Genomic DNA, 26,246 nt, shown 5'->3' on the forward strand with positions numbered 1-26,246 from the left:
TTCTGGCTCTTTGGTGCCATGGGCAACACCTTGACAAATGTCCATTCAGCTGGGCCAACCAGGACTGCTGGGAAACAATGGAAAGTGTCTTGGGGAGCTCCTCCACCAGCTCCCTCAGTAGCCTTGCCTGCCTCCATCCAGCCCCACAGACCTGGCGGTGTCTCACTGGTGCTCCTTACTGACCATTTCCCCTTGGAGAAGACAAAGGCACTTCTGCTGTGCAGAAGCAGGAGCAATCCTACTTGGCTTTGCCCTCTCTCATTGTCTCCCTTCAGAAGCTCACAAAGCCCTTGGAGTCCTCCTGGGTTCCCTGCTTTGGCATCCACAGGTCAAGAAGTCTTCTCTTGAGGAGCTCCAGCCCAAGCTCTCTGTGCAGCCAGCCTGCCCTACCCCAATGCCTTCTCTTTCTCCAGGAAGTGGTCAAGAAGCCTGTGCACATGGCACTTTGGGAAGTGCTTTAATGCCCATGGTGGGGCTGGGTCAATGGTTGCACTTGATGCTCTTAGAGGTCCTTTCCAATCCAAACAATTCTCTGATTCTGGGACTCGATGACCTGCTGCTGAGCCACCCAGAGGTCCTGCTTGAAGAATGTCTGCTCATGCCTGCTCATCCTGGACTCCTGTGCCCTTCAGGACGGCCTCCCAAGATCCTTTGTCAAGCAGGTTACCAAAGAAGGCCAAGTGTATCCTCTGCAACTCCAGGGTGGCAGAGCTGCTGACCTCACTGCTTACTCCTCTCAGAACAGAAGGCTCCACATTGAGGAACCGCTGTGCCCAAGACGGCCTCCAGGCTCCAGCTCACACCCAGCTCCTTCTTTGCCCACAAACAACAGGGCCAGAGGAGCCGTTGCAGGGCCACCAGGAAATGAGACCCCCGGCCACAAGGCATCCACAAACCACAGCACCCCAGTGCCACGCCGTGACCTCACTGCTGACACCCCACCTCTGCTGGGCTGGGCTCACCTCTGCTGACAGCCCTGCCAGCATAAAGCCGGCCCAGCGCCTCTCTCCCTCACAGACGCCTCCTGACGCCTTCTCCTGCGCTCTGCTCCCTCCACCAGGTCAGCCTCCAGCCCCTCACCCTCCTTCTCCTGCCCCAGTGGCCATCTCTCTCACACCCCCGAGCCCCTGCGCTTCCTCCACACCCTCTCTCTCTTCCAGGGCCCCTCCACCCCACACCCATGGCCTGCTACGACCGCTGCCGCCCCTGCGGACCCTCCCCGCTGGCCAACAGCTGCAATGAGCCCTGCGTCAGGCAGTGCCAGGACTCCCGCGTCTTCATCCAGCCTTCCCCCGTGCTGGTCACCCTGCCAGGACCCATCCTCACCTCCTTCCCCCAGAGCACCGCCGTCGGATCCTCCTCAGGGGCTGCCCTGGGCACTGAGCTCAACGCCCAGGGAGTGCCCATCTCCTCCGGCGCCTTCGGCAACGGCTACGGCTACGGCTTGGCTGGCCTGGGCTATGGCTGCGGCGCCGCCAGAGGCTGCTTCCCCTGCTGAGGGCCCTGCACACCAACCCTGACACCACACACAGCCTGCAACAGCTCCTGCAACACAAGCCCCTGGCCTCATGCTCGCCCTGCCTGCCCCTCACACCGCCTCCATTCCTGTCCCTTGCTGCTCCTGCCTCTGCCCTCTGCTTTGCCCTCAATAAACTTCTCCTGCAGACCAGACCCACATGCCTCCTCTGAATTTCTTCTCAAGGCCAGGCCTCACTTGGCCTTTGCAGTCGGTCAAAAAGGTCCACAGCAGCTCCTCACAAATATGCCACCAGCAATACCTCACAGCAGCACCTTGGGAGGGTTTGGATTGTGACACAGCCCCAGCTGTGCCTCACACAAAGGTTCCAACACCACAACGTTCCTCTGTGATGCCTCTGGCCAAGTCCCTCCACAGGCTGCTCAGCTGACCATCAGCCTTGCTGTGGAACCCTCACTTGGTGTAGTGCTTGGTCCTTCTTGGACCATCTGCCTGGCCAGTGTACCCATTCCCCCCAGGTGGCTGTTCCCAGGCCATGCTCTTACCTTCCTATGGCATCCTCAACTCACCCCCTGGGGAGCAGCCTTAGGACACTATTTCCTCTTCACTGCAGGCTCTGGGCTAGTGTCGTAGTTTTTGCTGGGTGCCCTCTGCTACAGGGGTGCTTCCTGTGTCCAGAAGCCCAGCCCATTGGGTGGACACAGGAAATTAGGTATTTCCTACCATGATTCCTGCACCACTATAAAATCCACGTCGAGGTCTGGCACTTCCTCTTTTCCTTCCTCTCCACCACCCAGTAACTGGGGGAGATGTCTCCCGGCCGTGGCCCTGGTTAGGACCAAAGCCATGGGGGGATGGGCAATCTCAGACCTGGCCAGCTGAGACTGGCCTAGCAGTGGGGGGCTGGGGAGGAAGGAGGAGACCTGTGGGTCTTTGGAGCACCCTCAGGTGGGGATGGGATCATTTAGGGTCTGTTTTGGGGTCTCTCTTGTCACTGTGCTTCTAGCTTTCTGCACGCACTCACTGTTCTCTATTTACACTTTCCATCACTTTGGCAATCCGTTTGCCTGGCTCGTTATTTCTGCGCGTGGTGGGGAGGGGATTTGCCCCAACCCATTACAACTAGCATTCTCCAGCCTCACAGGAGAAAACGTCTGAGCTGAAGAGGCCATGGGGGTGGGTTGGAAAAGGGCCTGAAGACCTCTCTTCAAACCAAAAGACCCAGCCAGAACACCACAGAGTAGCACTAGGAGACTTCCAGAATGTAACTCAAACCATTCTCATGGCCAAATTCAGGCTTGGACACACCAAGGCGCTTCTGCCCACACCTCAGCCGCCCTCTCTCCCTGGCACCACACTCCTCAAGCATAGAATCCTAAGTTGGATATGTCCCTCAGTAGAACTGAGTCCAACCTTTAACCAACACTCCCAATCCAACTCCAAACCAGTGCCCTAAGCACCACAGATAGAACAGAGTTTTGGTGACCCTCATACCATTGTCCCCCCATGGCCAGAGCCCTCTCTAGAACATTCCTAGCCTCAAGCACATCCCTCTGCCTGTGGATCTTGGTGTCATCTGCAAGCTTCTTGAGTGTGCCCTCCATCCCCTTGCCCACATCAGGCTTAGAAGATACTAAAGAGAACAGGCCCCAGCGGGGCCCTGCAGAACAGAACGGCTGAGCAGCCCCCAACTGGATTGGCCTCCATCCACCACCACTCCATGGGCACAGCCATGCTGCCAGTTTGGTCTCCAGGGCAGAGTCTGCAGCTCCCAGCTGTGAGCAGCCACTTTCTCCAGGAAGAGCCTGTGGGGCACACTGGCCAAGAGCTTCCTAAAGCCCTGCTGAAAACCACCCAAAGCTTCTCCCTCAATCACCACGTGGGGCACTTGTTATGGAAGGAGATCTGCTCAGGCAGGCAGCACCTGCCTTTCAAAGCCCTTGCTGACTGGGCCTGATGGCTCAGTTCTCCACCGTGTGCTGTGGGATGGCACGCACGATCATCTGCTCCATCACCTTCCGAGCCAACCTTTCACGGGACAATGCCTGAGCTCCGGAGGCCTGGAGGGTGGCTGGGACAGGGCCACAGGACCTCTCTCAGGAAGAGGTAGCTGCCAATATCCCAAGACACACAGTCTGGCTGCTGGACTCTTCCAGAATTTGCCACAAGCCCACCACTTGCTCCAAGCCTTCAACACCACACCACTCTGCTGCTCATACTTCAAATGCACTCAGGCTGCTCCAGGGACACTTGGCTGAATCTCTTCCCACCAGCCAGGCTGAACAAGACCAACTCTCTCAGCCACCTCCTGATCATCATTCCACACTCCTCAGCATTTCAAGGCATTAAAATAGAATAGAATTAACCACCTTGGAAAAGACCTTTGAGATCATTCTCTGCATCCACTCCAGCATGCTCACGTCCTTCCATGGCTGTGGCCCCACAGCTGAGCACTTCACAGCAGCTCAGCTCTCATGAGACTTGAGCAAGGATGGAGATTCACCCTGCCCACTGACACAGCCCCTGCCCGATCAGCTCGTCTCGGGGCATGCAGTGGACACAGCACCAAAGGCTTTACCAACACTTCAAGGTGATCACCTCCCATGGCTTCCTCCTCTTCCACAAAGCTCCTCACTTCAACACCAAAGACATGCAGGGTGTTCAAACACCACTTACTCTTCCTAAGGCCACGCCAATCACTCCCTCTCACCTTCCTGTCCCTTTCAGCTTGGCAGTGCTCGCCTGGACAAATCCTTCCACCCCCTGTCCTTCCAGCAAGGTCAGGCTCACCAGGCTATATTCTCCCACATCCTGCACCTTGATATTTTTCCATTTACTAAGAGCAGGAGCTCTGTGCCATTCTTCAGGAATTCCTGCAGGCACCAGGACCTTCAGGAGCTAAAGGAGATTGGCCCCCAAGGTCATTACCCAGCTCAAACAGCACTGGTGGCCATATACAGTGCTGCAAAGCCAGCAGAGCAACCTAGGCCACCAGGAAATGAGACCCCCGGCCACAAGGCACCCACAAACCACAGCACCCCAGTGCCACGCCATGACCTCACTGCTGACACCCCACCTCTGCTGGGCTGGGCTCACCTCTGCTGACAGCCCTGCCAGCATAAAGCCGGCCCAGTGCCTCTCTCCCTCACAGACGCCTCCTGACGCCTTCTCCTGTGCTCTGCTCCCTCCACCAGGTCAGCCTCCTGCCCCTCACCCTCCTTCTCCTGCCCCAGTGGCCTTCTCTCTCACACCCCCGAGCCCCTGCGCTCCCTCCACACCCTCTCTCTCTTCCAGGGACCCTCCACCCCACACCCATGGCCTGCTACGACCGCTGCCGCCCCGGCGGACCCACCCCGCTGGCCAACAGCTGCAACGAGCCCTGCGTCAGGCAGTGCCAGGACTCCCGCGTCTTCATCCAGCCTTCCCCCGTGCTGGTCACCCTGCCAGGACCCATCCTCACCTCCTTCCCCCAGAGCACCGCTGTCGGATCCTCCTCAGGGGCTGCCCTGGGCACCGAGCTCAACGCCCAGGGAATGCCCATCTCCTCCGGCGCCTTCAGTAACGGCTACGGCTACGGCTTGGCTGGCCTGGGCTATGGCTGCGGCGCCGCAAGAGGCTGCTTCCCCTGCTGAGGGCCCTGCACACCAACCCTGACACCACACACAGCCTGCAACAGCTCCTGCAACACAAGCCCCTGGCCTCATGCTCGCCCTGCTTGCCCCTCACACCACCTCCCTTCCTGTGCCTTGCTGCTCCTGCCTCTGCCCTCTGCTTTGCCCTCAATAAACTTCTCCTGCAGACCAGACCCATATGCCTCCTCTGCCTTTCTTCTCCCAGGCCTCTGCCAGCCTCACAGTGGTAAACGTCTGTCGAGGGTTGGGGGGAAGGGCGCAAAGCCTTCTTCCCCCCCGTAAGTAGAGGGAAGAAAATCGAAAGGAAATAAAAACAGAGCCTTATTAGCAAAGGGATTGTGTGCTATATTTACAAAGCAGTTTAGGAAATGCAGGTTTATGCACAGAATTTACAGTATTTACAATATATACAGAAATATACAACAAAGTAACACAGAAATGAGAGTTCCCTCCTCTGCTGAGGGGGGTTCCCCACCCTTGCTCCCCCTTCTCTCCCCCTTTCCCCAGAGAGGGTTAGAAAGAGAGAAAAAGAGAGACTGGTAATTTAAGCAGAATTTGGTAGTAGAGGCCTCACGCTTTTATCAGCTTCAAGGTCAAGTCTGGCCGAAAGCCCAGAGAGCTGCGAGCTGCAAAGGGGAAGAAAGAAAGACTGACCAGAAAGCTGCTGTACTCCCAGTTCAAAAGGTGCTTTCTACCAATCTACCAATGAAATTAGTTTCGATCTGTCTTTTGTTTTTAAACATTCAGCCACAATATCCCCTTTCTTAAAGGGACAGCCTCAAACGGTCACAACGTCTGAGCTGAAGAGGCCATGGGGGTGGGTTGGAAAAGGGCCTGAAGACCTCTCCTCGAAACAATAGACCCAGCCAGAACACCACAGAGTAGCACAAGGAGACTTCCAGAATGTAACTCAAACCATTCTCATGGCCAAACTCAGGCTTCGACACACCAAGGCGCTTCTGCCCACACCTCAGCCATCCTCTCTCCCTGGCACCACACTCCTGAAGCACAGAATCACAAGTTATAAATGTCCCTCAGTAGAACTCACTGCAGCCTTTAACCAACACTCCCAATCCAACTCCAAACCATTGCCCTAAGCACCACAGATAGAACAGAGTTTTGGTGACCCTCATACCATTGTCCCCCCATGGCCAGAGCCCTCTCTAGAACATTCCTAGCCTCAAGCACATCCCTCTGCCTGTGGATCTTGGTGTCATCTGCAAGCTTCTTGAGTGTGCCCTCCATCCCCTTGCCCACATCAGGGTTAGAAGATACTAAAGAGGACAGGCCCCAGCGGAGCCCTGCAGAACAGAACGGCTGAGCAGCCCCCAACTGGATTGGCCTCCATCCACCACCACTCCATGGGCACAGCCATGCTGCCAGTTTGGTCTCCAGGGCAGAGTCTGCAGGTTCCAGCTGTGAGCAGCCACTTTCTCCAGGAAGAGGCTACGGGGCACACTGGTCAAGAGCTTCCTAAAGCCCTGCTGAAAACCACCCAAAGCTTCTCCCTCATCCACCACGTGGGGCACTTGTTATGGAAGGAGATCTGCTCAGGCAGGCAGCACCTGCCTTTCAAAGCCCTTGCTGACTGGGCCTGATGGCTCAGTTCTCCACCGTGTGCTGTGGGATGGCACTCAAGATCATCTGCTCCATCACCTTCCCTGGCACCAAACTCACACCAACAACCCTGTAGCATCCAACAGTCTTTTTCTGGCTCTTTGGTGCCATGGGCAACACCTTGACAAATGTCCATTCAGCTGGGCCAACCAGGACTGCTGGGAAACAATGGAAAGTGTCTTGGGGAGCTCCTCCACCAGCTCCCTCAGTAGCCTTGCCTGCCTCCATCCAGCCCCACAGACCTGGCTGTGTCTCACTGGTGTTCCTTACTGACCATTTCCCCTTGGAGAAGACAAAGGCACTTCTGCTTTGCAGAAGCAGGAGCAATCCTACTTGGCTTTGCCCTCTCTCATTGTCTCCCTTCAGAAGCTCACAAAGCCCTTGGAGTCCTCCTGGGTTCCCTGCTTTGGCATCCACAGGTCAAGAAGTCTTCTCTTGAGGAGCTCCAGCCCAAGCTCTCTGTGCAGCCAGCCTGCCCTACCCCAATGCCTTCTCTTTCTCCAGGAAGTGGTCAAGAAGCCTGTGCACATGGCACTTTGGGAAGTGCTTTAATGCCCATGGTGGGGCTGGGTCAATGGTTGCACTTGATGCTCTTAGAGGTCCTTTCCAATCCAAACAATTCTCTGATTCTGGGACTCGATGACCTGCTGCTGAGCCACCCAGAGGTCCTGCTTGAAGAATGTCTGCTCATGCCTGCTCATCCTGGACTCCTGTGCCCTTCAGGACGGCCTCCCAAGATCCTTTGTCAAGCAGGTTACTAAACAAGGCCATGATGTGTCCTCTGCAACTCCAGGGTGGCAGAGCTGCTGACCTCACTGCTTACTCCTCTCAGAACAGAAGGCTCCACATTGAGGAACCGCTGTGCCCAAGACGGCCTCCAGGCTCCAGCTCACACCCAGCTCCTTCTTTCCTCACAAACAACAGGGCCAGAGGAGACGTTGCAGGGCCACCAGGAAATGAGACCCTTGGCCACAAGGCACCCACAAACCACAGCACCCCAGTGCCACGCCATGACCTCACTGCTGACACCCCACCTCTGCTGGGCTGGGCTCACCTCTGCTGACAGCCCTGCCAGCATAAAGCCGGCCCAGCGCCTCTCTCCCTCACAGACGCCTCCTGACGCCTTCTCCTGCGCTCTGCTCCCTCCACCAGGTCAGCCTCCAGACCCTCACCCTGCTTCTTCTGCCCTAGTGGCCATCTCTCTCACACCCCCGAGCCCCTGCGCTCCCTCCACACCCTCTCTCTCTTCCAGGGCCCCTCCACCCCACACCCATGGCCTGCTACGACCGCTGCCGCCCTGGCGGACCCTCCCCGCTGGCCAACAGCTGCAATGAGCCCTGCGTCTTGCAGTGCCAGGACTCCCGCGTCTTCATCCAGCCTTCCCCCGTGCTGGTCACCCTGCCAGGACCCATCCTCACCTCCTTCCCGCAGAGCACCGCCGTCGGATCCTCCTCAGGGGCTGCCCTGGGCAGCGAGCTCAACGCCCAGGGAGTGCCCATCTCCTCCGGCGCCTTCGGCAACGGCTACGGCTACGGCTTGGCTGGCCTGGGCTATGGCTGTGGCGCCGCAAGAGGCTGCTACCCCTGCTGAGGGCCCTGCAACCCCCCCCCTGACACCACACGCAGCCTGCAACAGCTCCTGCAACACAAGCCCCTGGCCTCATGCTCACCCTGCTTGCCCCTCACGCTGCCTCCCTTCCTGTGCCTTGCTGCTCCTGCCTCTGCCCTCTGCTTTGCCCTCAATAAACTTCTCCTGCAGACCAGACCCATATGCCTCCTCTGCCTTTCTTCTCCCAGGCCTCTGCCGGCCTCACAGGGGACAATGTCTGAGCTCAAGAGGCTATGAGAGTGTGTGCAAAAAGGGCCACAATGTCTCTCTTTGGTGTTCTGTCCTGAACAACAGCTCCACAGGACAACTCAGCAGGGCTGACATGAGGATATTAAAGCTCTTCCATTGCCCCTAGATATGCCTGGCCTCAGACCATCAATGCAGCCTGTGCTGACCCCTCTGTAGAACCCTGCTACTCTCATGCTGGTCAACGTTCCTACTCATGTTGGTGCTGTCTGTAGACACACAGAGGGTGTCCTCAATGCCTGCACTCTGAAAAGCATGGAGATTCCAATGAGCTCTGCCTCCATGTGTGAGCTCTGCAGAACACCACTTGTCAGCGGCCACCACCTGGAATCACCTCCATCCACCACCACACTTTGGGCCCAGCTATGCTGCCAGTTTGTTACCCAGTGCAGAGGAGACATGTCCAAGGCAGCAATAGCCGGGTTCTCTGTAAGGGTGCTGAGTCAGAGACTTTGCTGAAATTCAGATGAAAACCATCCCCAGCTGCTCCCTTTTTCACTCTGTGGATCACTTTCTCACACATAGCATCCTGTCACCCATGCAGAACTTGACTTTCAAGATGCCTTGCTGAACAGGGCCTGATCTCCTCCTTCTCCACATTGCCTTCCATAAAGTTCTCCTGCACACCAGCCTTAGGTGTCTGCTCTGCCTTTCTTTTACCAAGCCTCTGCTACCCTCAGTCAGCACAAAGCCAGCCCCTATTACAAGAGGGATATGAGCATGCTGGAAGGTGTCCAGAGAAGGGCCACGAGGAGGAGCAGAGGGCTGGAGCACCTCTCCTATGAGGAGAGACTGAAGGAGTTGGGGCTGTTCTATCTGGAGAAGAGAAGGCTCCCAGGTGACCTCATTGTGGCCTTCCAGTATCTGAAGGGGGCTAAAGGAAGGCTGGGGAGGGACTGCTCAGGATCTGAGGGAGTGATAGGACTAGGGGGAATGGAATGAAGCTGGAGGTGGGGAGATTCAGGCTGGATGTAAGGAGGAAGTTCTTCCCCATGAGAGTGGTGAAGCCCTGGAATGGGTTGTCCAGGGAGGTGGTTGAGGCCCCATCCCTGGAGGTGTTTAAGCCCAGGCTGGATGAGGCTGTGGCCAGACTAATCTAGTGTGGGGTGTCCCTGCCCATGGCATGGGGTTGGAACTAGATGATCCTTGTGGTCCCTTCCACATTCCATTCTGGCTGTCTTCTGATGCAGATGATTCAGAAGTCCAAAATCCAGGAAACAGGAAACAGTTTGTCTCTCCACAGACAAAGCAAAGAAAAGGAGCAGGGACTCTCAGGTGACGCAGGGCTCTCAGGGTTCTCAGGCCTCGTGCACCGTAGACTCCTCATGGGTTCTTCCTTTGGGCACGATGTATCTGTACGACACTCTGAAATTAAACTCTCTCAGCTAAAGTTAAATTTCTTTGTGGAACACACTGAATTTCACCATTCACACACATGATTGGAGTCCTACACTGAGGGGATATAGGCTCTTTAGGAGAGACAGGAGAGGGAGAAGAGGAGAAGGGTGGCTCTGTATATTAGGGAGTTGCTCGATGCCACAGAGGTTGAGGTGGAGAATGAAGGGATTGAGAGCCTGTGGGGTAAAATCAGAGGGAGGCCTAACAGTTCTGACATCCTGGTTGGAGTCTGTTATGGACCACCCAACCAGGAGGAGGCAGCAGATGAAACATTCTATAAACAATTGGAGGCTGTTTCAAGATCATCAGATCTTGTCCTTGTGGGTGACTTCAACCTGCCAGATATCTGCTGGGAACTTAATTCAGCAGGGAGGAGGCAGTCCAGAAGATTCCTGGAATGCATGGAGGACAGCTTCCTGATGCAGCTGTTAAGTGAGCCTACCAGGGGTCAGGCTCTGCTTGACCTGCTGTTCTCCAATAGAGAAGGGCTGCTGGGAGATGTGATGGTGGGAGGCTGCCTAGGGTGCAGTGACCACGAGGTAGTGAAGGTTTCAATATGCAGGGAGATAGGGAGGAGCACCAACAGAACCTTGCTCCCCTGTGGGAGCAAGGGGGAGGTGGAGCGCGAAGCCTGGGTCGACAGAGCTCTGGTGGGAGCTGCGGGCAGGAGATGCCTGCTGCAGGCTCTGGGGACTTGGGGAGCGAGAGGCAGGCAGTGGCGCTGCCCTGGGCTGGGTCTGCAGTGAGCCGTGACCCTGCCCCTCTCCGGGTCTGTGAGCCTGGAGTTGCAGCAGCTGCTGCCCTGCAGGGCTGTTGTGCAACCCTCTGCCAGCCGAAGCCTGGCCACCCCGTGAGGAGCCGGCTCTGGCTCTCACCAGCCCCTTCCCTGCAGGCACGGCTGCCGGACGGTGATTGCCAGCCGGAACCTGCAGCGAGTGTCAGAGGTGAGTGTGGGCTCTGGAAGGACAGGCAGACAGAAAGGGGAGCTGAAAACACCTCGGAATGCTCTGCCCTGGGGGTGGAGCTGGCAGTGGTGCAAGAGGAGACACGGCTCGTAAGGTCTTCTGGCTCTCAGCACCAGCAGGCAGCAGCCTGGGTGTGAGGTCAGGGTGGGCTGCACCTCACGGTGGAGCTCAGTTCAGTGTGGAACTTGCTGCTTTCCCCCATCAGCTTCAGAGACCATGGAAATGGGACAAAAAGGAGCAGACTGGTGAAGGTTTGTCTGCAGGGGAGTGGCAGAGCCCAAGGTCAGATTGAAATCATCTCAGCTTGAAGTGGGACAAAGCCTCTTGTCCAAGGGTTCTGTGGGCTGAGGTGGGAACAGCCCCGAACCTTGGAGATGGAGGGTAGGAGGTAGGTCTGAAAGCAGTGACTGGTGAAGCTGTGTTAGACAAGCTACCCTAGGACTGGGTAGAACAACCTCCCACCCCTCTGAGTCTCACCCCAGGCTGGAGTCTGGCTGCTGCAGTTTCCATTCCTCGCCCGTGGCTTGTGCTGAAAGCTGCCATGAGAGCTTTGTGTAGCTGTGTGTGGACCTTACTGAAATCCAATAACCATCAAAACCAGTGTGAGAGTGAGCTGGCATGGCCCAGCTACCTCCCAGAGGTGCTTAGTGCTGTCTTTTCATGTTTTGTTTTTTTTTTTTTAACACAGCACTTACAGGATGGCCAAGGGCTCAGGCCCAGCCAGCATGGATTTAGGAAGGGCAGGTCCTGCCTGACCAACCTGATCTCCTTCTATGATCAGGTGACTGCCTGGTGGATGTGGGGAGGCCTGTGGATGTAGTCTACCTGGACCTCAGCAAGGCCTTTGACACCATCCCCCATAGCAAACTGCTGGCCAAGCTGTCAGCCCCTGGCTTGGATGGGAGCACACTGCGATGGGTTAGGAACTGGCTGGAGGCTGAGCCCAGAGAGTGGTGGTGAATGGTGCCACAGCCAGCTGGCAGCCAGGCACCGGTGGTGTGCCCCAGGGATCAGTGCTGGGCCCTGTGCTCTTTAACATCTTTATTGATGATCTGGATGAGGGCATTGAGTCCATCATCAGTAAATTTGCCGATGACACCAAGCTGGGGGCAAGAGTTGATCTGCTGGAGGGTAGAGAGGCTCTGCAGAGAGACCTCGACAGGCTGGACAGATGGGCAGAATCCAACGGCATGAGATTTAACACATCCAAGTGCCAGGTTCTGCACATTGGCCACAACAATCCCATGCAGTGCTACAGGCTGGGGTCAGAGTGGCTGGAGAGCAGCCAGGCAGAGAGGGACCAGGGGGTACTGGTCGATGGTAGGCTGAACATGAGCCTGCAGTGTGCCCAGGCAGCCAAGAGGGCCAATGGCATCCTGGCCTGCATCAGGAACAGTGTGGCCAGCAGGAGCAGGGAGGTCATTCTGCCCCTGTATACTGCACTGGTTAGGCCACACCTCGAGTCCTGTGTCCAGTTCTGGGCCCCTCAGTTTAGGAAGGAGGTTGACTTGCTGGAACGAGTCCAGAGAAGAGCAACAAAGTTGGTGAGGGGTTCGGAACACAAGCCCTATGAGGAAAGACTGAGGGAGCTGGGGTTGCTCAGCCTGGAGAAGAGGAGACTCAGGGATGACCTTATCACTCTCTACAACTACCTGAAGGGAGGTTGTAGACAGGCGGATGATGGTCTCTTCTCCCAGGCACCCAGTACCAGAACAAGAGGACACGGTCTCAGGCTGTGCCAGGGGAGGTTCAGGTTGGATGTTAGGAAGAAGTTCTATACAGAAAGAGTGATTGCCCATTGGAATGGGCTGCCCGGGGAGGTGGTGGAGTCGCCGTCATTGGAGGTGTTCAGGAGGAGACTTGATGGGGTGCTTGGTGCCATGGGTTAGCTGTTTGGGTGGGTTGGATTGGTTGATGGGTTGGACACGATGATCTTGAAGGTCTCTTCCAACCTGGTTTGGTTTATTCTAATAAAGTTTATTCTAACCTTCACCTTGGACTGCAGGAGGGCAAACTTCAGTCTGTTTAGGAAACTTATTTGCAAAGTTCCCTGGGTAGCAGCCCTCAAGAACCAAGGGGTCCAGGCTGGTTGGCGCTGCTTCAAACAGGAGCTCTTGAAGGCACAGCAACTGGCAGTTCCCATGTGCCGAAAGATGAGCCAGCGGGGAAGGCTCTGGGCCTGGATGAGCAAGCATCTCCTGGAGGAGTTAAGGGATAAAAAGAGGCTGTATCACCTTTGGGAGGAGGGGAAGGCTTCTCCTAATATATTTAATGATGTTGTTAGATTATGTAGGAGAAAAATTAGAGAGACAAAGGCCCAGCTGGAACTGAAGCTGAACACCTCTGTGAAAGATAACCAAAAGCATTGTTACAAATACATTAACACTAAGAAGAAGGGCAAGAAGAACCTGCACTCCTTATTGGACCTGGAGGGGAACGCTGTGACTGAAGATGAGGACAAGGCTGAGGTCCTGAACACCTTCTTTGCCTCAATGTTTAACAGCAAGGCAGGAGGAGTTCAGGACGAGTGGCCTCCTGAGCTGGGCCATGGGGTCGGGGAGCAGTGTGATGCCCCAGAAATCCATGAGGAATTAGTTCGGGACCTGCTGAGCCACTTGGACACTCACAAGTCCATGGAACCGGATGGGATCCATCCTGGGGTGCTGAGAGAGCTGGCAGATGAGCTGCCAAGCCACTCTCCATCATTTTCCTCCAGTCCTGGCTCACAGGTGAGGTCCCAGATGACTGAAACTGGCCAATGTGGTCCCCATCCACAAGAAGGGTTGGATGGAGGAACCTGGAAACTCCAGGCCTGGCAGCCTGACCTCAGTGCCAGGGAAAATGATAGAACAGATTATCCTGGCAGCAATAACTGCACCTGAAGGGTGGCCAAGGGCTCAGGTCCAGTCAGCATGGATTTAGGAGGGGCAGGTCCTGTCTGGACTTCAGCAAGGCCTTTGACACTGTCTCCCATAGCAAATTCCAGGCCAAGCTGTCAGCCCCTGACTTGGACAGCAACACTGAGAGCTGCGTTAAGGACAGGCTGGAGGCCGAGCCCAGAGAGTGGTGGTGAATGGTGCCACAGCCAGCTGGCAGTCAGGCGCCAGTGGTGTGCCCCAAGGATCCGTGCTGGGCCCCATCTTCTTTAAAATCTTCATTGATGATCTGGATGAGGGGATTGAGTCAGTCATCAGCAAATTTGTAGCTGACACCAAGTTAGGAGAAGATGTTGGTCAGTTAGAGGGCAGAAGGTCACAGTATCACAGTATCACAGTATTGCTTAGGTTGGAAAGGACCTCGAGGATCATCGAGTCCAACCTATCAACACAGACCCCATGACTAGACCATGGCACCAAGTGCCACGTCCAATCTCCCCTTGAACACCTCCAGGGTCGATGACTCCACCACCTCCCTGGGCAACCCATTCCAATGACGAATGACTCGCTCAGTGAAGAACTTCCTCCTCACCTCCAGCCTAAACCTCCCCTGGCGCAGCTTGAGACTGTGTCCTCCTGTTCTGGTGCTGGTTGCCTGGGAGAAGAGACCAACCCCTTCCTGGCTACAACCACCTTTCAGGTAGTTGTAGAGGGCAATGAGGTCACCCCTGAGCCTCCTCTTCTCCAGGCTAAACAATCCCAGCTCCCTCAGCCTCTCCTCCTAGGGCTTGTGTTCAAGGCCTCTCCCCAGCCTTGTTGCCCTTCTCTGGACACGCTCAAGTGTCTCAATGTCCTTCTTAAACTGAGGAGCCCAGAACTGGACACAGTACTCAAGGTGTGGCATAACCAAAGCAGAGTACAGGGGCACAATGACCTCCCTGCTCCTGCTGGCCACACTATTCCTAATGCAGGCCAGGATGCTATTGGCCCTCCTGACCACCTGGGCACACTGTTGGCTCATATTCTGGTGGCTGTCGATCAGCACACCCAGGTCCCTCTCTCTTTGGCAGCTCTCAGCCACTCCGACCCCAGCCTATAGCTCTGCATGGGATTGCCGTAGCCAAAGTGCAGCACTCGGCACTTGGACTTGTTGAATGCCATCCCATTGGACTCTGCCCATCTGTCCAGTCGGTCGAGGTCCCTCTGCAGAGCCTTTCTACCCTCTAACTGACTAACATCTGCCCTTAACTTTGTGTCATCTGCAAACTTGCTGATGACTGACTCTACCCCTTCATCCAGATCATCGATGAATATGTTGAAGAGCACAGGGCCCAGCACTGATCCCTGGGGCACACCACTGGTGCCTGACTGCCAGCTGGCTGTGGCACCATTCACCACCACTCTCTGGGCTCGGCCTCCAGCCTGTCCTTAACGCAGCTCTCAGTGTTGCTGTCCAAGTCAGGGGCGGACAGCTTGGCCTGGAATTTGCTATGGGGGACAGTGTCAAAGGCCTTGCTGAAGTCCAGACAGGACCTGCCCCTCCTAAATCCATGCTGACTGGACCTGAGCCCTTGGCCACCCTTCAGGTGCAGTTATTGCTGCCAGGATAATCTGTTCTATCATTTTCCCTGGCACTGAGGTCAGGCTGCCAGGCCTGGAGTTTCCAGGTTCCTCCATCCAACCCTTCTTGTGGATGGGGACCACATTGGCCAGTTTCAGTCATCTGGGACCTCACCTGTGAGCCAGGACTGGAGGAAAATGATGGAGAGTGGCCTAGCTAGCACATCTGCCAGCTCTCTCAGCACCCTAGGATAGATCCCATCCGGTCCCATGGACTTGTGAGTGTCCAAGTGGCTCACTCACCAACTGGCAGGTCCCCAACTAATTCCTCATGGATTTCTGGGGCACTGCACTGCTCCCCAACCCCATGGCCCAGCCTAGGAGGCCACTCGTCCTGAACTCCTCCTGCCTTGCTGTTAAACATTGAGGCAAAGAAGGTGTTCAGGACCTCAGCCTTGTCCTCATCTTTGGTCACCATGTTCCCCTCCAGGTCCAATAGGGAGTGCAGGTTCTTCCTGCCCTTCTTCTTATTGTTAATATATTTATAAAAATGCTTTTTATTATCTTTGACAGAGGTGTTCAGCTTCAGTTCCAGCTGGGCCTTAGCCTCCCTAATTTTAATCCAACATAATCTAACAGCTTCCTTGAACATACCTCGAGAAGCCTTCCCCTCCTTCCAAAGGCTTCCAAAGCCTCTTCTTCCCCCTTAAATCCTCCAGGAGCTGCTTGCTCATCCAGGCCGGTTGCCTTCCCCGCCGGCTTGCCATTCAGCACGTGGGAACCGCCAGTTCCTGTGCCTTCAAGAGCTCCTGTTTGAAGTAGGTCCAACCATCCTGAACCCCTTGGTTCATGAGGGCTGGTACCCAGGGGACTTTACAAACAAGTTTCTTAAATAGGCTGAAGTTTGCCCTTTGGAAGTCCAAGGTGAAGGTTCTGTTGGTGCTCCTCCCTATCTCCCTGCATATTGAATACCTCACTATCTCGTGATCACTGCACCCTAGGCAGCCTCCCACGATCACATCTCCCAGCAGCCCTTCCCTATTGCAGAACAGCAGGTCAAGCAGAGCCTGTCCCCTGGTAGGCTCGCTTAACAGCTGTGTCAGGAAGCAGTCCTCCATTCGCTCCAGGAATCTTCTGGACTGCCTCCTCCCTGCTGAATGAAGTTCCCAGCAGATATCTGGGAGGTCTCTGCAGAGGGACCTCAACCAACTGGACAGGTGGGCAGAGTCCAACAGGATAGCATTGAACAAATCCAAGAGCAAGGTGCTGCACGTTGGCCACAACAACCCTATGCAGAGCTACAGGCTGGGGTCAGAGTGGCTGGAGAGCATCCAGGCAGAAAGGGACCTGGGGGTGCTGATTGACAGCTGCCTAAACATGAGCCAGCAGTGTGCCCAGGTGGCCAAGAAGGCCAATGGCGTTCTGGCCTGCATCAGGAACAGTGTGGCCAGCAGGAGCAGGAAATTCATTGTGCTCTGTGCTCAGCACTGCTTAGGCCACACCTTGAGTCCTGTGTCCAGTTCTGGGCCCCTCCGTTTAAAAAGGACATTGAGACACTTGAAGGTGTCCAGAGAAGGGCAATGAGGCTGGTGAGAGGCCTTGAGCATAGCCCTGTGAGGAGAGGTGAGGGAGCTGGGGTTGCTTAGACTGGAGTAGAGGAGGCTCAGGGGAGACCTCATTGCCCTCTACAACTACATGAAGGGAGGTTGTAGCCAGGAAGGGGTTGGTCTCTTCTCCCAGGCAACCAGCCCCAGAACAAGAGGACACAGTCTGAAGCGGTGCCAGGGGAAGTTTAGGCTGGAGGTGAGGAGAAAGTACTTTACCAAGAGAGTCATTCACCATTGGAATGTGCTGCCCAGGGAGGTGGTGGAGTCCCCATCCCTGGAGGGGTTCAGGAGGGGATTGGAGGTGGCACTCGGTACCATGGTCTAGTCATGAGGTCTGTGGTGACAGGTTGGACTTGATGATCTTTGAGGTCTCTTCCAACCTTGGTGATACTGTGATACTGTGTTCAGGCTGGAGAAGAGGAGGCTGAGGGAGACCTCCTTCCTCTCTACAGCTCCCTGCAGGGAGGTTGCAGTGAGGAGGGGGCACAGCCTCTGTTCCTTGGTGGCAAGGGACAGGAGCAGAGGCAATGGTTCCAAGCTGCCCCAGGGGAGGCTCAGGCTGGATCTCAGGAAATCTCTCTGCCCTGGAAGGGATCTCAGAGCTTAGCAGAGGCTGCCCAGGGCAGTGCTGCAGTGCCCATCCCTGGGGCTGTTCCAGCAGCTGTGGAGCTGGTGCTTAGGGCCATGGTTCGGTGCTGAGCCTGCAGTGCTGGGTGGAGGGTTGGCCTGGATGAGCTTGGAGGTCTCTTCTACCAGATGTGTTCTGTAATTCTGAGCTGTTCTTAAAGGCCTTTTCCAACTCAGAGGCTCTCTCAGCCACCTCCTGATCATCATTCCACACTCCTCAGCATTTCAAGGCATTAAAATAGAATAGAATTAACCACCTTGTAAAAGACCTTTGAGATCATTCTCTGCATCCACTGCAGCATGCTCACGTCCTTCCATGGCTGTGGCCCCACAGCTGAGCACTTCACAGCAGCTCAGCTCTCATGAGACTTGAGAAAAGATGGAGATTCACCCTGCCCACTGATACAGCCCCTGCCTGATCAGCTCGTCTCGGGGCATGCAGTGGACACAGCACCAAAGGCTTTACCAACACTTCAAGGTGATCACCTCCCATGGCTTCCTCCTCTTCCACAAAGCTCCTCACTTCAACACCAAAGACATGCAGGCTGTTCAGACACCACTTACTCTTCCTAAGGCCACACCAATCACTCCCTCTCACCTTCCTGTCCCTTTCAGCTTGGCAGTGCTCGCCTGGACAAATCCTTCCACCCCCTGTCCTTCCAGCAAGGTCAGGCTCACCAGGCACTATTCTCCCACATCCTGCACCTTGATATTTTTCCACTTACTAAGAGCAGGAGCTCTGTGCCATTCTTCAGGAATTCCTGCAGGCACCAGGACCTTCAGGAGCTAAAGGAGAGTGGCCCCCAAGGTCATTACCCAGCTCAAACAGCACTGGTGGCCATCTACACTGCTGCAAAGCCAGCAGAGCGACCTAGGCTGACAGGAAATGAGACCCCTGGCCACAAGGCACCCACAAACCACAGCACCCCAGTGCCACGCCATGACCTCACTGCTGACACCCCACCTCTGCTGGGCTGGGCTCACCTCTGCTGACAGCCCTGCCAGCATAAAGCCGGCCCAGCGCCTCTCTCCCTCACAGACGCCTCCTGACGCCTTCTCCTGCGCTCTGCTCCCTCCACCAGGTCAGCCTCCAGACCCTCACCCTCCTTCTCCTGCCCCAGTGGCCATCTCTCTCACACCCCCGAGCCCCTGTGCTTCCTCCACACCCTCTCTCTCTTCCAGGGCCCCTCCACCCCACACCCATGGCCTGCTACGACCGCTGCCGCCCCTGCGGACCCTCCCCGCTGGCCAACAGCTGCAATGAGCCCTGCGTCTTGCAGTGCCAGGACTCCCGCGTCTTCATCCAGCCTTCCCCTGTGCTGGTCACCCTGCCAGGACCCATCCTCACCTCCTTCCCCCAGAGCACCGCCGTCGGATCCTCCTCAGGGGCTGCCCTGGGCAGCGAGCTCAACGCCCAGGGAGTGCCCATCTCCTCCGGCGCCTTCGGCAACGGCTACGGCTATGGCTTGGCTGGCCTGGGCTATGGCTGTGGCGCAGCAAGAGGCTGCTTCCCCTGCTGAGGGCCCTGCACACCAACCCTGACACCACACACAGCCTGCAACAGCTCCTGCAACACAAGCCCCTGGCCTCATGCTCGCCCTGCTTGCCCCTCACACCGCCTCCCTTCCTGTGCCTTGCTGCTCCTGCCTCTGCCCTCTGCTTTGCCCTCAATAAACTTCTCCTGCAGACCAGACCCATATGCCTCCTCTGCCTTTCTTCTCCCAGGCCTCTGCCAGCCTCACAGGGGTAAGCGTCTGTCGAGGGTTGGGGGGAAGGGCGCAAAGCCTTCTTCCCCCCCTGTAAGTAGAGGGAAGGAAATGGAAAGGAAAAAAACCACAGCCGTATTAGCAAAGGGATTGTGTGCTATATTTACAAAGCAGTTTAGGAAATGCAGGTTTATGCACAGAATTTAGAGTATTTACAATATATACAGAAATATACAACAAAGTAACACAGAAATGAGAGTTCCCTCCTCTGCTGAGGGGGGTTCCCCACCCTTGCTCCCCCTTCTCTCCCCCTTTCCCCAGAGAGGATTAGAAAGAGAGAAAAAGAGAGACTGGTAATTTAAGCAGAATTTGTTAGTAGAGGCCTCACGCTTTTATCAGCTTCAGGTCAAGTCTGGCCGAAAGCCCAGAAAGCTGCGAGCTGCAAAGGGGAAGAAAGAAAGACTGACCAGAAAGCTGCTGTACTCCCAGTTCAAAAGGTGCTTTCTCCCAATCTACCAATGAAATTAGTTTCGATCTGTCTTTTGTTTATAAACATTCAGCCACAATATCCCCTTTCTTAAAGGGACAGCCTCAAACGGTCACAATGTCTGAGCTGAAGAGGCCATGGGGGTGGGTTGGAAAAGGGCCTGAAGACCTCTCTTTGAAACAATAGACCCAGCCAGAACACCACAGAGTAGCACAAGGAGACTTCCAGAATGTAACTCAAACCATTCTCATGGCCAAATTCAGGCTTGGACACACCAAGGCGCTTCTGCCCATGCCTCAGCCGCCCTCTCTCCCTGGCAGCACACTCCTGAAGCACAGTTGGAAATGTCCCTGTGGTGAAGGCACATTATGCCCCGATAGTGAATCTTGTCCCAGCATGTGGGCAAGTTCCCCCTCCCTCTAGGAGGGAGACAAAAGCCAAGGCATTAGCCTGGCTTGCACGCACCCAGCACATGCAGCGCTTGTGCTTACACCAAGTATGGGCATAATTCTAGCTTCACCCTTTCTATAGGCTGAAGCCAGTTTCTTATGAGAGTGCCCATTAGTCAAGCCCAGCCTCGAGGAATCTATAAGTATCACCCCAGTTGGTGAACACGTTGCCCCCCTCATTTACTTTGTCTCTGTGCTTGCTCGAGAGACCAACTCTCAAGCTGCAGCCTTTGCCATTGAGCTTATTGTTATTAGCTTCTGTTATACATGCACGCATACTGGAAGCGTCTGCATCGTTAAGAAGCCCAGAGGGAGGACTTTCGCTGAACCTGAGGAGCTCAGCATTGCTACCTCCAGTCGTGCCGATCGGAAGAGCCCATCGTGCCACCGGAGGACTGGACCAACCCCCGCGGGTAAGATCTGCCCAGCTGGCCAGTGAGAAGGGACTTGATCAATACCGAGTCCATGTATGCCTAGCCCCGCCGTAGCGGGAGAGGAGCCGCCGAGTGCCGCTCTGAGGAGCCGCCGAGTGCCGCTCTGAGCCCTGTGAATTCCAGGGAAAACCAAAGCATTGTTTGTGCTTATATTGCACCGGACCCGGGACCACTACGAGAGTCCTGTTGCTCCTTTAACCTCGGTAAAGAGAATCCGCCGCCTAACGCAGCCGCATTCTCTCCCTGAGGCTGTTTGCATCAGCCCCGAGAACCGCCGTGGTTGCGCCGAACCCCGTAGCTTCGCCTGCTTCCGTCGTTCGAGCCCACCTACCGGCCACCGTCGTCCCGCCCTGCCGTGCAAGCCGACTTTAGAGGGCCGACCTCACGGACCGACCCTGTCCAGGACCGATCCCTGCTGTCTGAAGGGAACTGAATATCGTTCACGTGCTTTCCATCCACTAGCACTCAGTTCAAAGCATCCGCGTCTATCAGAGTAAGCGCTGACGCATAGAAAGTTTGTAATATTGCTGTGTGTAGCCAGAAGCCGCCCGCGTCCCGCCAAGTCTCCATCTAGTGGCCAAGCGGCGGAACTGCACCCTTCGTTATATAAATATAGAAAGGGTTTATAGATAGTTCAATTATGTTATAATCATAACACTAAGCCATTTGTGGAATCTATTTCACGAACGTGCACTAGAACATGTATATAAGTTGGTGATTCATTGGTTATTAATAGTTTGATAATTAATAAAATAATATTTTTCATAATTCTGATTTCATATTCATAAATTTAATAACCTCTTCACCACAGTCCCTCAGTACAACTGAGTCCAACCTTTAACCAACACTCCCAATCCAACTCCAAACCAGTGCCCTAAGCACCACAGATAGAACAGAGTTTTGGTGACCCTCATACCATTGTCCCCCCATGGCCAGAGCCCTCTCTAGAACATTCCTACCCTCAAGCACATCCGTCTGCCTGTGGATCTTGGTGTCATCTGCAAGCTTCTTGAGTGTGCCCTCCATCCCCTCGCCCACATCAGGGTTAGAAGATACTAAAGAGAACAGGCCCCAGCGGAGCCCTGCAGAACAGCACGGCTGAGCAGCCCCCAACGGGATTGGCCTCCATCCACCACCACTCCATGGGCACAGCCATGCTGCCACTTTGGTCTCCAGGGCAGAGTCTGCAGCTCCCAGCTGTGAGCAGCCACATTCTCCAGGAAGAGGCTATGGGACACACTGGCCAAGAGCTTCCTAAAGCCCTGCTGAAAACCACCCAAAGCTTCTCCCTCACCCACCACGTGGGGCACTTGTTATGGAAGGAGATCTGCTCAGGCAGGCAGCACCTGCCTTTCAAAGCCCTTGCTGACTGGGCCTGATGGCTCAGTTCTCCACCATGTGCTGTGGGATGGCACTCAAGATCATCTGCCCCATCACCTTCCCTGGCACCAAACTCACACCAACAACCCTGTAGCATCCAACAGTCTTGTTCTGGCTCTTTGGTGCCATGGGCAACACCTTGACAAATGTCCATTCAGCTGGGCCAACCAGGACTGCTGGGAAAGAATGGAAAGTGTCTTGGGGAGCTCCTCCACCAGCTCCCTCAGTAGCCTTGCCTGCCTCCATCCAGCCCCACAGACCTGGCTGTGTCTCACTGGTGTTCCTTACTGACCATTTCCCCTTAGAGAAGACAAAGGCACTTCTGCTGCGCAGAAGCAGGAGCAATCCTACTTGGCTTTGCCCTCTCTCATTGTCTCCCTTCAGAAGCTCACAAAGCCCTTGGAGTCCTCCTGGGTTCCCTGCTTTGGCATCCACAGGTCAAGAAGTCTTCTCTTGAGGAGCTCCAGCCCAAGCTCTCTGTGCAGCCAGCCTGCCCTACCCCAATGCCTTCTCTTTCTCCAGGAAGTGTTCCAGAAGCCTGTGCACATGGCACTTTGGGACGTGCTTTAATGCCCATGGTGGGGCTGGGTCAATGCTTGCACTTGATGCTCTTAGAGGTCCTTTCCAATCCAAACAATTCTCTGATTCTGGGACTCGATGACCTGCTGCTGAGCCACCCAGAGGTCCTGCTTGAAGAATGTCTGCTCATGCCTGCTCATCCTGGACTCCTGTGCCCTTCAGGACGGCCTCCCAAGATCCTTTGTCAAGCAGGTTACCAAACAAGGCCAAGTGTGTCCTCTGCAACTCCAGGGTGGCAGAGCTGCTGACCTCACTGCTTACTCCTCTCAGAACAGAAGGCTCCACCATTGAGGAACCGCTGTGCCCAAGACGGCCTCCAGGCTCCAGCTCACACCCAGCTCCTTCTTTGCCCACAAACAACAGGGCCAGAGGAGCCGTTGCAGGGCCAGCAGGAAATGAGACTCCCGGCCACAAGGCACCCACAAACCACAGCACCCCAGTGCCACGCCATGACCTCACTGCTGACACCCCACCTCTGCTGGGCTGGGCTCACCTCTGCTGACAGCCCTGCCAGCATAAAGCCGGCCCAGCGCCTCTCTCCCTCACAGACGCCTCCTGACGCCTTCTCCTGCGCTCTGCTCCCTCCACCAGGTCAGCCTCCAGACCCTCACCCTCCTTCTCCTGCCCCAGTGGCCATCTCTCTCACACCCCCGAGCCCCTGCACTCCCTCCACACCCTCTCTCTCTTCCAGGGCCCCTCCACCCCACACCCATGGCCTGCTACGACCGCTGCCGCCCCGGCGGACCCACCCCGCTGGCCAACAGCTGCAACGAGCCCTGCGTCAGGCAGTGCCAGGACTCCCGCGTCTTCATCCAGCCTTCCCCCGTGCTGGTCACCCTGCCAGGACCCATCCTCACCTCCTTCCCCCAGAGCACCGCCGTCGGATCCTCCTCAGGGGCTGCCCTGGGCACCGAGCTCAACGCCCAGGGAATGCCCATCTCCTCCGGCGCCTTCGGCAACGGCAACGGCTACGGCTTGGCTGGCCTGGGCTATGGCTGTGGCGCCGCAAGAGGCTGCTTCCCCTGCTGAGGGCCCTGCACACCCCCCCTGACACCACACACAGCCTGCAACAGCTCCTGCAACACAAGCCCCTGGCCTCATGCTTGCCCTGCTTGCCCCTCACACTGCCTCCCTTCCTGTCCCTTGCTGCTCCTGCCTCTGCCCTCTGCTTTGCCCTCAATAAACTTCTCCTGCAGACCAGACCCACATGCCTCCACTGAATTTCTTCTCAAGGCCAGGCCTCACCTGGCCTTTGCAGTCGGTCAGAAAGGTCCACAGCAGCTCCTCACAAATATGCCACCAGCAATACCTCACATCAGCACCTTGGGAGTCTTTAGATTGTGACACAGCCCCAGCTGTGCCTCACACAAAGGCTCCAACACCACAACGTTCCTCTGTGATGCCTCTGGCCAAGTCCCTCCACAGGCTGCTCAGCTGACCATCAGCCTTGCTGTCGAACCCTCACTTGGTGTAGTGCTTGGTCCTTCTTGGACCATCTGCCTGGCCAGTGTACCCATTCCCCCCAGGTGGCTGTTCCCAGGCCATGCTCTTACCTTCCTATGGCATCCTCAACTTGCCCCCTGGGGAGCAGCCTTAGGACACCATTTCCTCTTCACTGCAGGCTCTGGGCTAGTGTCGTAGTTTTTGCTGGGTGCCCTCTGCTGTAGGGGTGCTTCCTGTGTCCAGAGCCCAGCCCATTGGGTGGACACAGGAAATTAGGTACTTCCTACCATGATTCCTGCACAACTATAAAATCCACGTCGAGGTCTGGCACTTCCTCTTTTCCTTCTTCTCCACCACCTGGTAACTGGGGGAGATGTCTCCCGGCCGTGGCCCTGGTTAGGACCAAAGCCATGGGGGGATGGGCAATCTCAGACCTGGCCAGCTGAGACTGGCCTAGCAGTGGGGGGCTGGGGAGGAAGGAGGAGACCTGTGGGTCTTTGGAGCACCCTCAGGTGGGGAAGGGATCGTTCAGGGTCTGTTTTGGGGTCTCTCTTGTCACTGTGCTTCTAGCTTTCTGCACGCACTCACTGTTCTCTATTTACACTTTCCATCACTTTGGCAATCCGTTTGCCTGGCTCGTTATTTCTGCACGTGGTGGGGAGGGGGTTTGCCCCAACCCATTACAACTAGCATTCTCCAGCCTCACAGGGGAAAACGTCTGAGCTGAAGAGGCCACGGGAGTGGGTTGGAAAAGGGCCTGAAGACCTCTCTTCAAACCAAAAGACCCAGCCAGAACACCACAGAGTAGCACTAGGAGACTTCCAGAATGTAACTCAAACCATTCTCATGGCCAAATTCAGGCTTGGACACACCAAGGCGCTTCTGCCCACACCTCAGCCACCCTCTCTCCCTGGCACCACACTCCTGAAGCATAGACTCCTAAGTTGGAAATGTCCATCAGTAGAACTGAGTCCAACCTTTAACCAACACTCCCAATCCAACTCCAAACCAGTGCCCTAAGCACCACAGATAGAACAGAGTTTTGCTGACCCTCATGCCATTGTCCCCCCATGGCCAGAGCCCTCTCTAGAACATTCCTAGCCTCAAGCACATCAGTCTTCCTGTGGATCTTGGTGTCATCTGCAAGCTTCTTGAGTGTGCCCTCCATCCCCTTGCCCACATCAGGGTTAGAAGATACTAAAGAGAACAGGCCCCAGCGGAGCCCTGCAGAACAGCACGGCTGAGCAGCCCCCAACTGGATTGGCCTCCATCCACCACCACTCCATGGGCACAGCAGTTTGGTCTCCAGGGCAGAGTCTGCAGCTCCCAGCTGTGAGCAGCCACTTTCTCCAGGAAGAGCCTGTGGGGCACACTGGCCAAGAGCTTCCTAAAGCCCTGCTGAAAACCACCCAAAGCTTCTCCCTCATCCACCACGTGGGGCACTTGTTATGGAAGGAGATCTGCTCAGGCAGGCAGCACCTGCCTTTCAAAGCCCTTGCTGACTGGGCCTGATGGCTCAGTTCTCCACCATGTGCTGTGGGATGGCACGCACGATCATCTGCTCCACCACCTTCCGTGCCAACCTCGCACGGGACAATGCCTGAGCTCCGGAGGCCTGGAGGGTGGCTGGGACAGGGCCACAGGACCTCTCTCAGGAAGAGGTAGCTGCCAATATCCCAAGACACACAGTCTGGCTGCTGGACTCTTCCAGAATTTGCCACAAGCCCACCACTTGCTCCAAGCCTTCAACACCACACCACTCTGCTGCTCATACTTCAAATGCACTCAGGCTGCTCCAGGGACACTTGGCTGAATCTCTTCCCACCAGCCAGGCTGAACAAGACCAACTCTCTCAGCCACCTCCTGATCATCATTCCACACTCCTCAGCATTTCAAGGCATTAAAATAGAATAGAATTAACCACCTTGGAAAAGACCTTTGAGATCATTCTCTGCATCCACTCCAGCATGCTCATGTCCTTCCATGGCTGTGGCCCCACAGCTGAGCACTTCACAGCAGCTCAGCTCTCATGAGACTTGAGCAAAGATGGAGATTCGCCCTGCCCACTGATACAGCCCCTGCCCGATCAGCTCGTCTCGGGGCATGCAGTGGACACAGCACCAAAGGCTTTACCAACACTTCAAGGTGATCACCT

General features: G+C 55.8%; 5 protein-coding genes across 6 annotated transcripts; all 5 read left to right on the top strand.

Annotated features, from left to right (window-relative positions):
• Window positions 1–1,180: 1,180 nt before the first annotated feature.
• LOC137456333 (feather beta keratin-like) lies at window positions 1,181–1,498 on the top strand. Its single transcript, XM_068167667.1, has one exon. The coding sequence runs from the start codon at window positions 1,181–1,183 to the stop codon at window positions 1,496–1,498; it is 318 nt and encodes a 105-aa protein (XP_068023768.1).
• A 3,293-nt stretch (window positions 1,499–4,791) lies between these two features.
• LOC137456334 (feather beta keratin-like) lies at window positions 4,792–5,109 on the top strand. The gene has a single exon (XM_068167668.1). It carries the CDS (start codon window positions 4,792–4,794, stop codon window positions 5,107–5,109), a length of 318 nt encoding a protein of 105 aa, XP_068023769.1.
• Window positions 5,110–7,977: 2,868 nt separating this feature from the next.
• LOC137456344 (feather beta keratin-like) lies at window positions 7,978–8,330 on the top strand. Its single transcript, XM_068167682.1, has one exon. The coding sequence runs from the start codon at window positions 7,999–8,001 to the stop codon at window positions 8,314–8,316; it is 318 nt and encodes a 105-aa protein (XP_068023783.1). The 5' UTR covers window positions 7,978–7,998; the 3' UTR covers window positions 8,317–8,330.
• Window positions 8,331–10,822: 2,492 nt separating this feature from the next.
• Window positions 10,823–19,162, top strand: LOC137456310 (feather beta keratin-like). Of its 2 annotated transcripts, none has more exons than XM_068167634.1 (2): window positions 10,823–10,922; window positions 18,796–19,162. In XM_068167634.1, the coding sequence occupies exon 2, from the start codon at window positions 18,816–18,818 to the stop codon at window positions 19,131–19,133; it is 318 nt and encodes a 105-aa protein (XP_068023735.1). In that variant the 5' UTR covers window positions 10,823–10,922; window positions 18,796–18,815; the 3' UTR covers window positions 19,134–19,162. The 2 variants fall into 2 exon arrangements, with proteins under 2 accessions (XP_068023735.1, XP_068023734.1); XM_068167633.1 differs by lacking the exon at window positions 10,823–10,922 and adding an exon at window positions 18,055–18,695.
• A 4,188-nt stretch (window positions 19,163–23,350) lies between these two features.
• On the top strand, window positions 23,351–23,818 carry LOC137456342 (feather beta keratin-like). Its single transcript, XM_068167679.1, has one exon. It carries the CDS (start codon window positions 23,360–23,362, stop codon window positions 23,675–23,677), a length of 318 nt encoding a protein of 105 aa, XP_068023780.1. The 5' UTR covers window positions 23,351–23,359; the 3' UTR covers window positions 23,678–23,818.
• The last annotated feature ends 2,428 nt before the right edge of the window (window positions 23,819–26,246 follow it).

Source organism: Melanerpes formicivorus, unplaced genomic scaffold, assembly GCF_026170545.1.
Source record: "Melanerpes formicivorus ecotype bairdi unplaced genomic scaffold, bMelFor1.0.p_v2 SCAF_121, whole genome shotgun sequence".
NCBI classification, from domain to species: Eukaryota; Metazoa; Chordata; class Aves; order Piciformes; family Picidae; genus Melanerpes; species Melanerpes formicivorus.

What these genes read in the sequence shown, in the direction of transcription:
- LOC137456333 (XM_068167667.1), top strand. Translation starts at nt 1,181, where the DNA reads ATGGCCTGCTACGACCGCTGCCGCCCCTGCGGACCCTCCCCGCTGGCC.
- LOC137456334 (XM_068167668.1), top strand. Translation starts at nt 4,792, where the DNA reads ATGGCCTGCTACGACCGCTGCCGCCCCGGCGGACCCACCCCGCTGGCC.
- LOC137456344 (XM_068167682.1), top strand. Translation starts at nt 7,999, where the DNA reads ATGGCCTGCTACGACCGCTGCCGCCCTGGCGGACCCTCCCCGCTGGCC.
- LOC137456310 (XM_068167633.1), top strand. Translation starts at nt 18,500, where the DNA reads ATGAGACCCCTGGCCACAAGGCACCCACAAACCACAGCACCCCAGTGC. An exon ending in CGCTCTGCTCCCTCCACCAG is followed by an intron (nt 18,696 to 18,795) that starts GTCAGCCTCCAG and finishes TCTCTCTTCCAG; the next exon opens with GGCCCCTCCACCCCACACCC.
- LOC137456342 (XM_068167679.1), top strand. Translation starts at nt 23,360, where the DNA reads ATGGCCTGCTACGACCGCTGCCGCCCCGGCGGACCCACCCCGCTGGCC.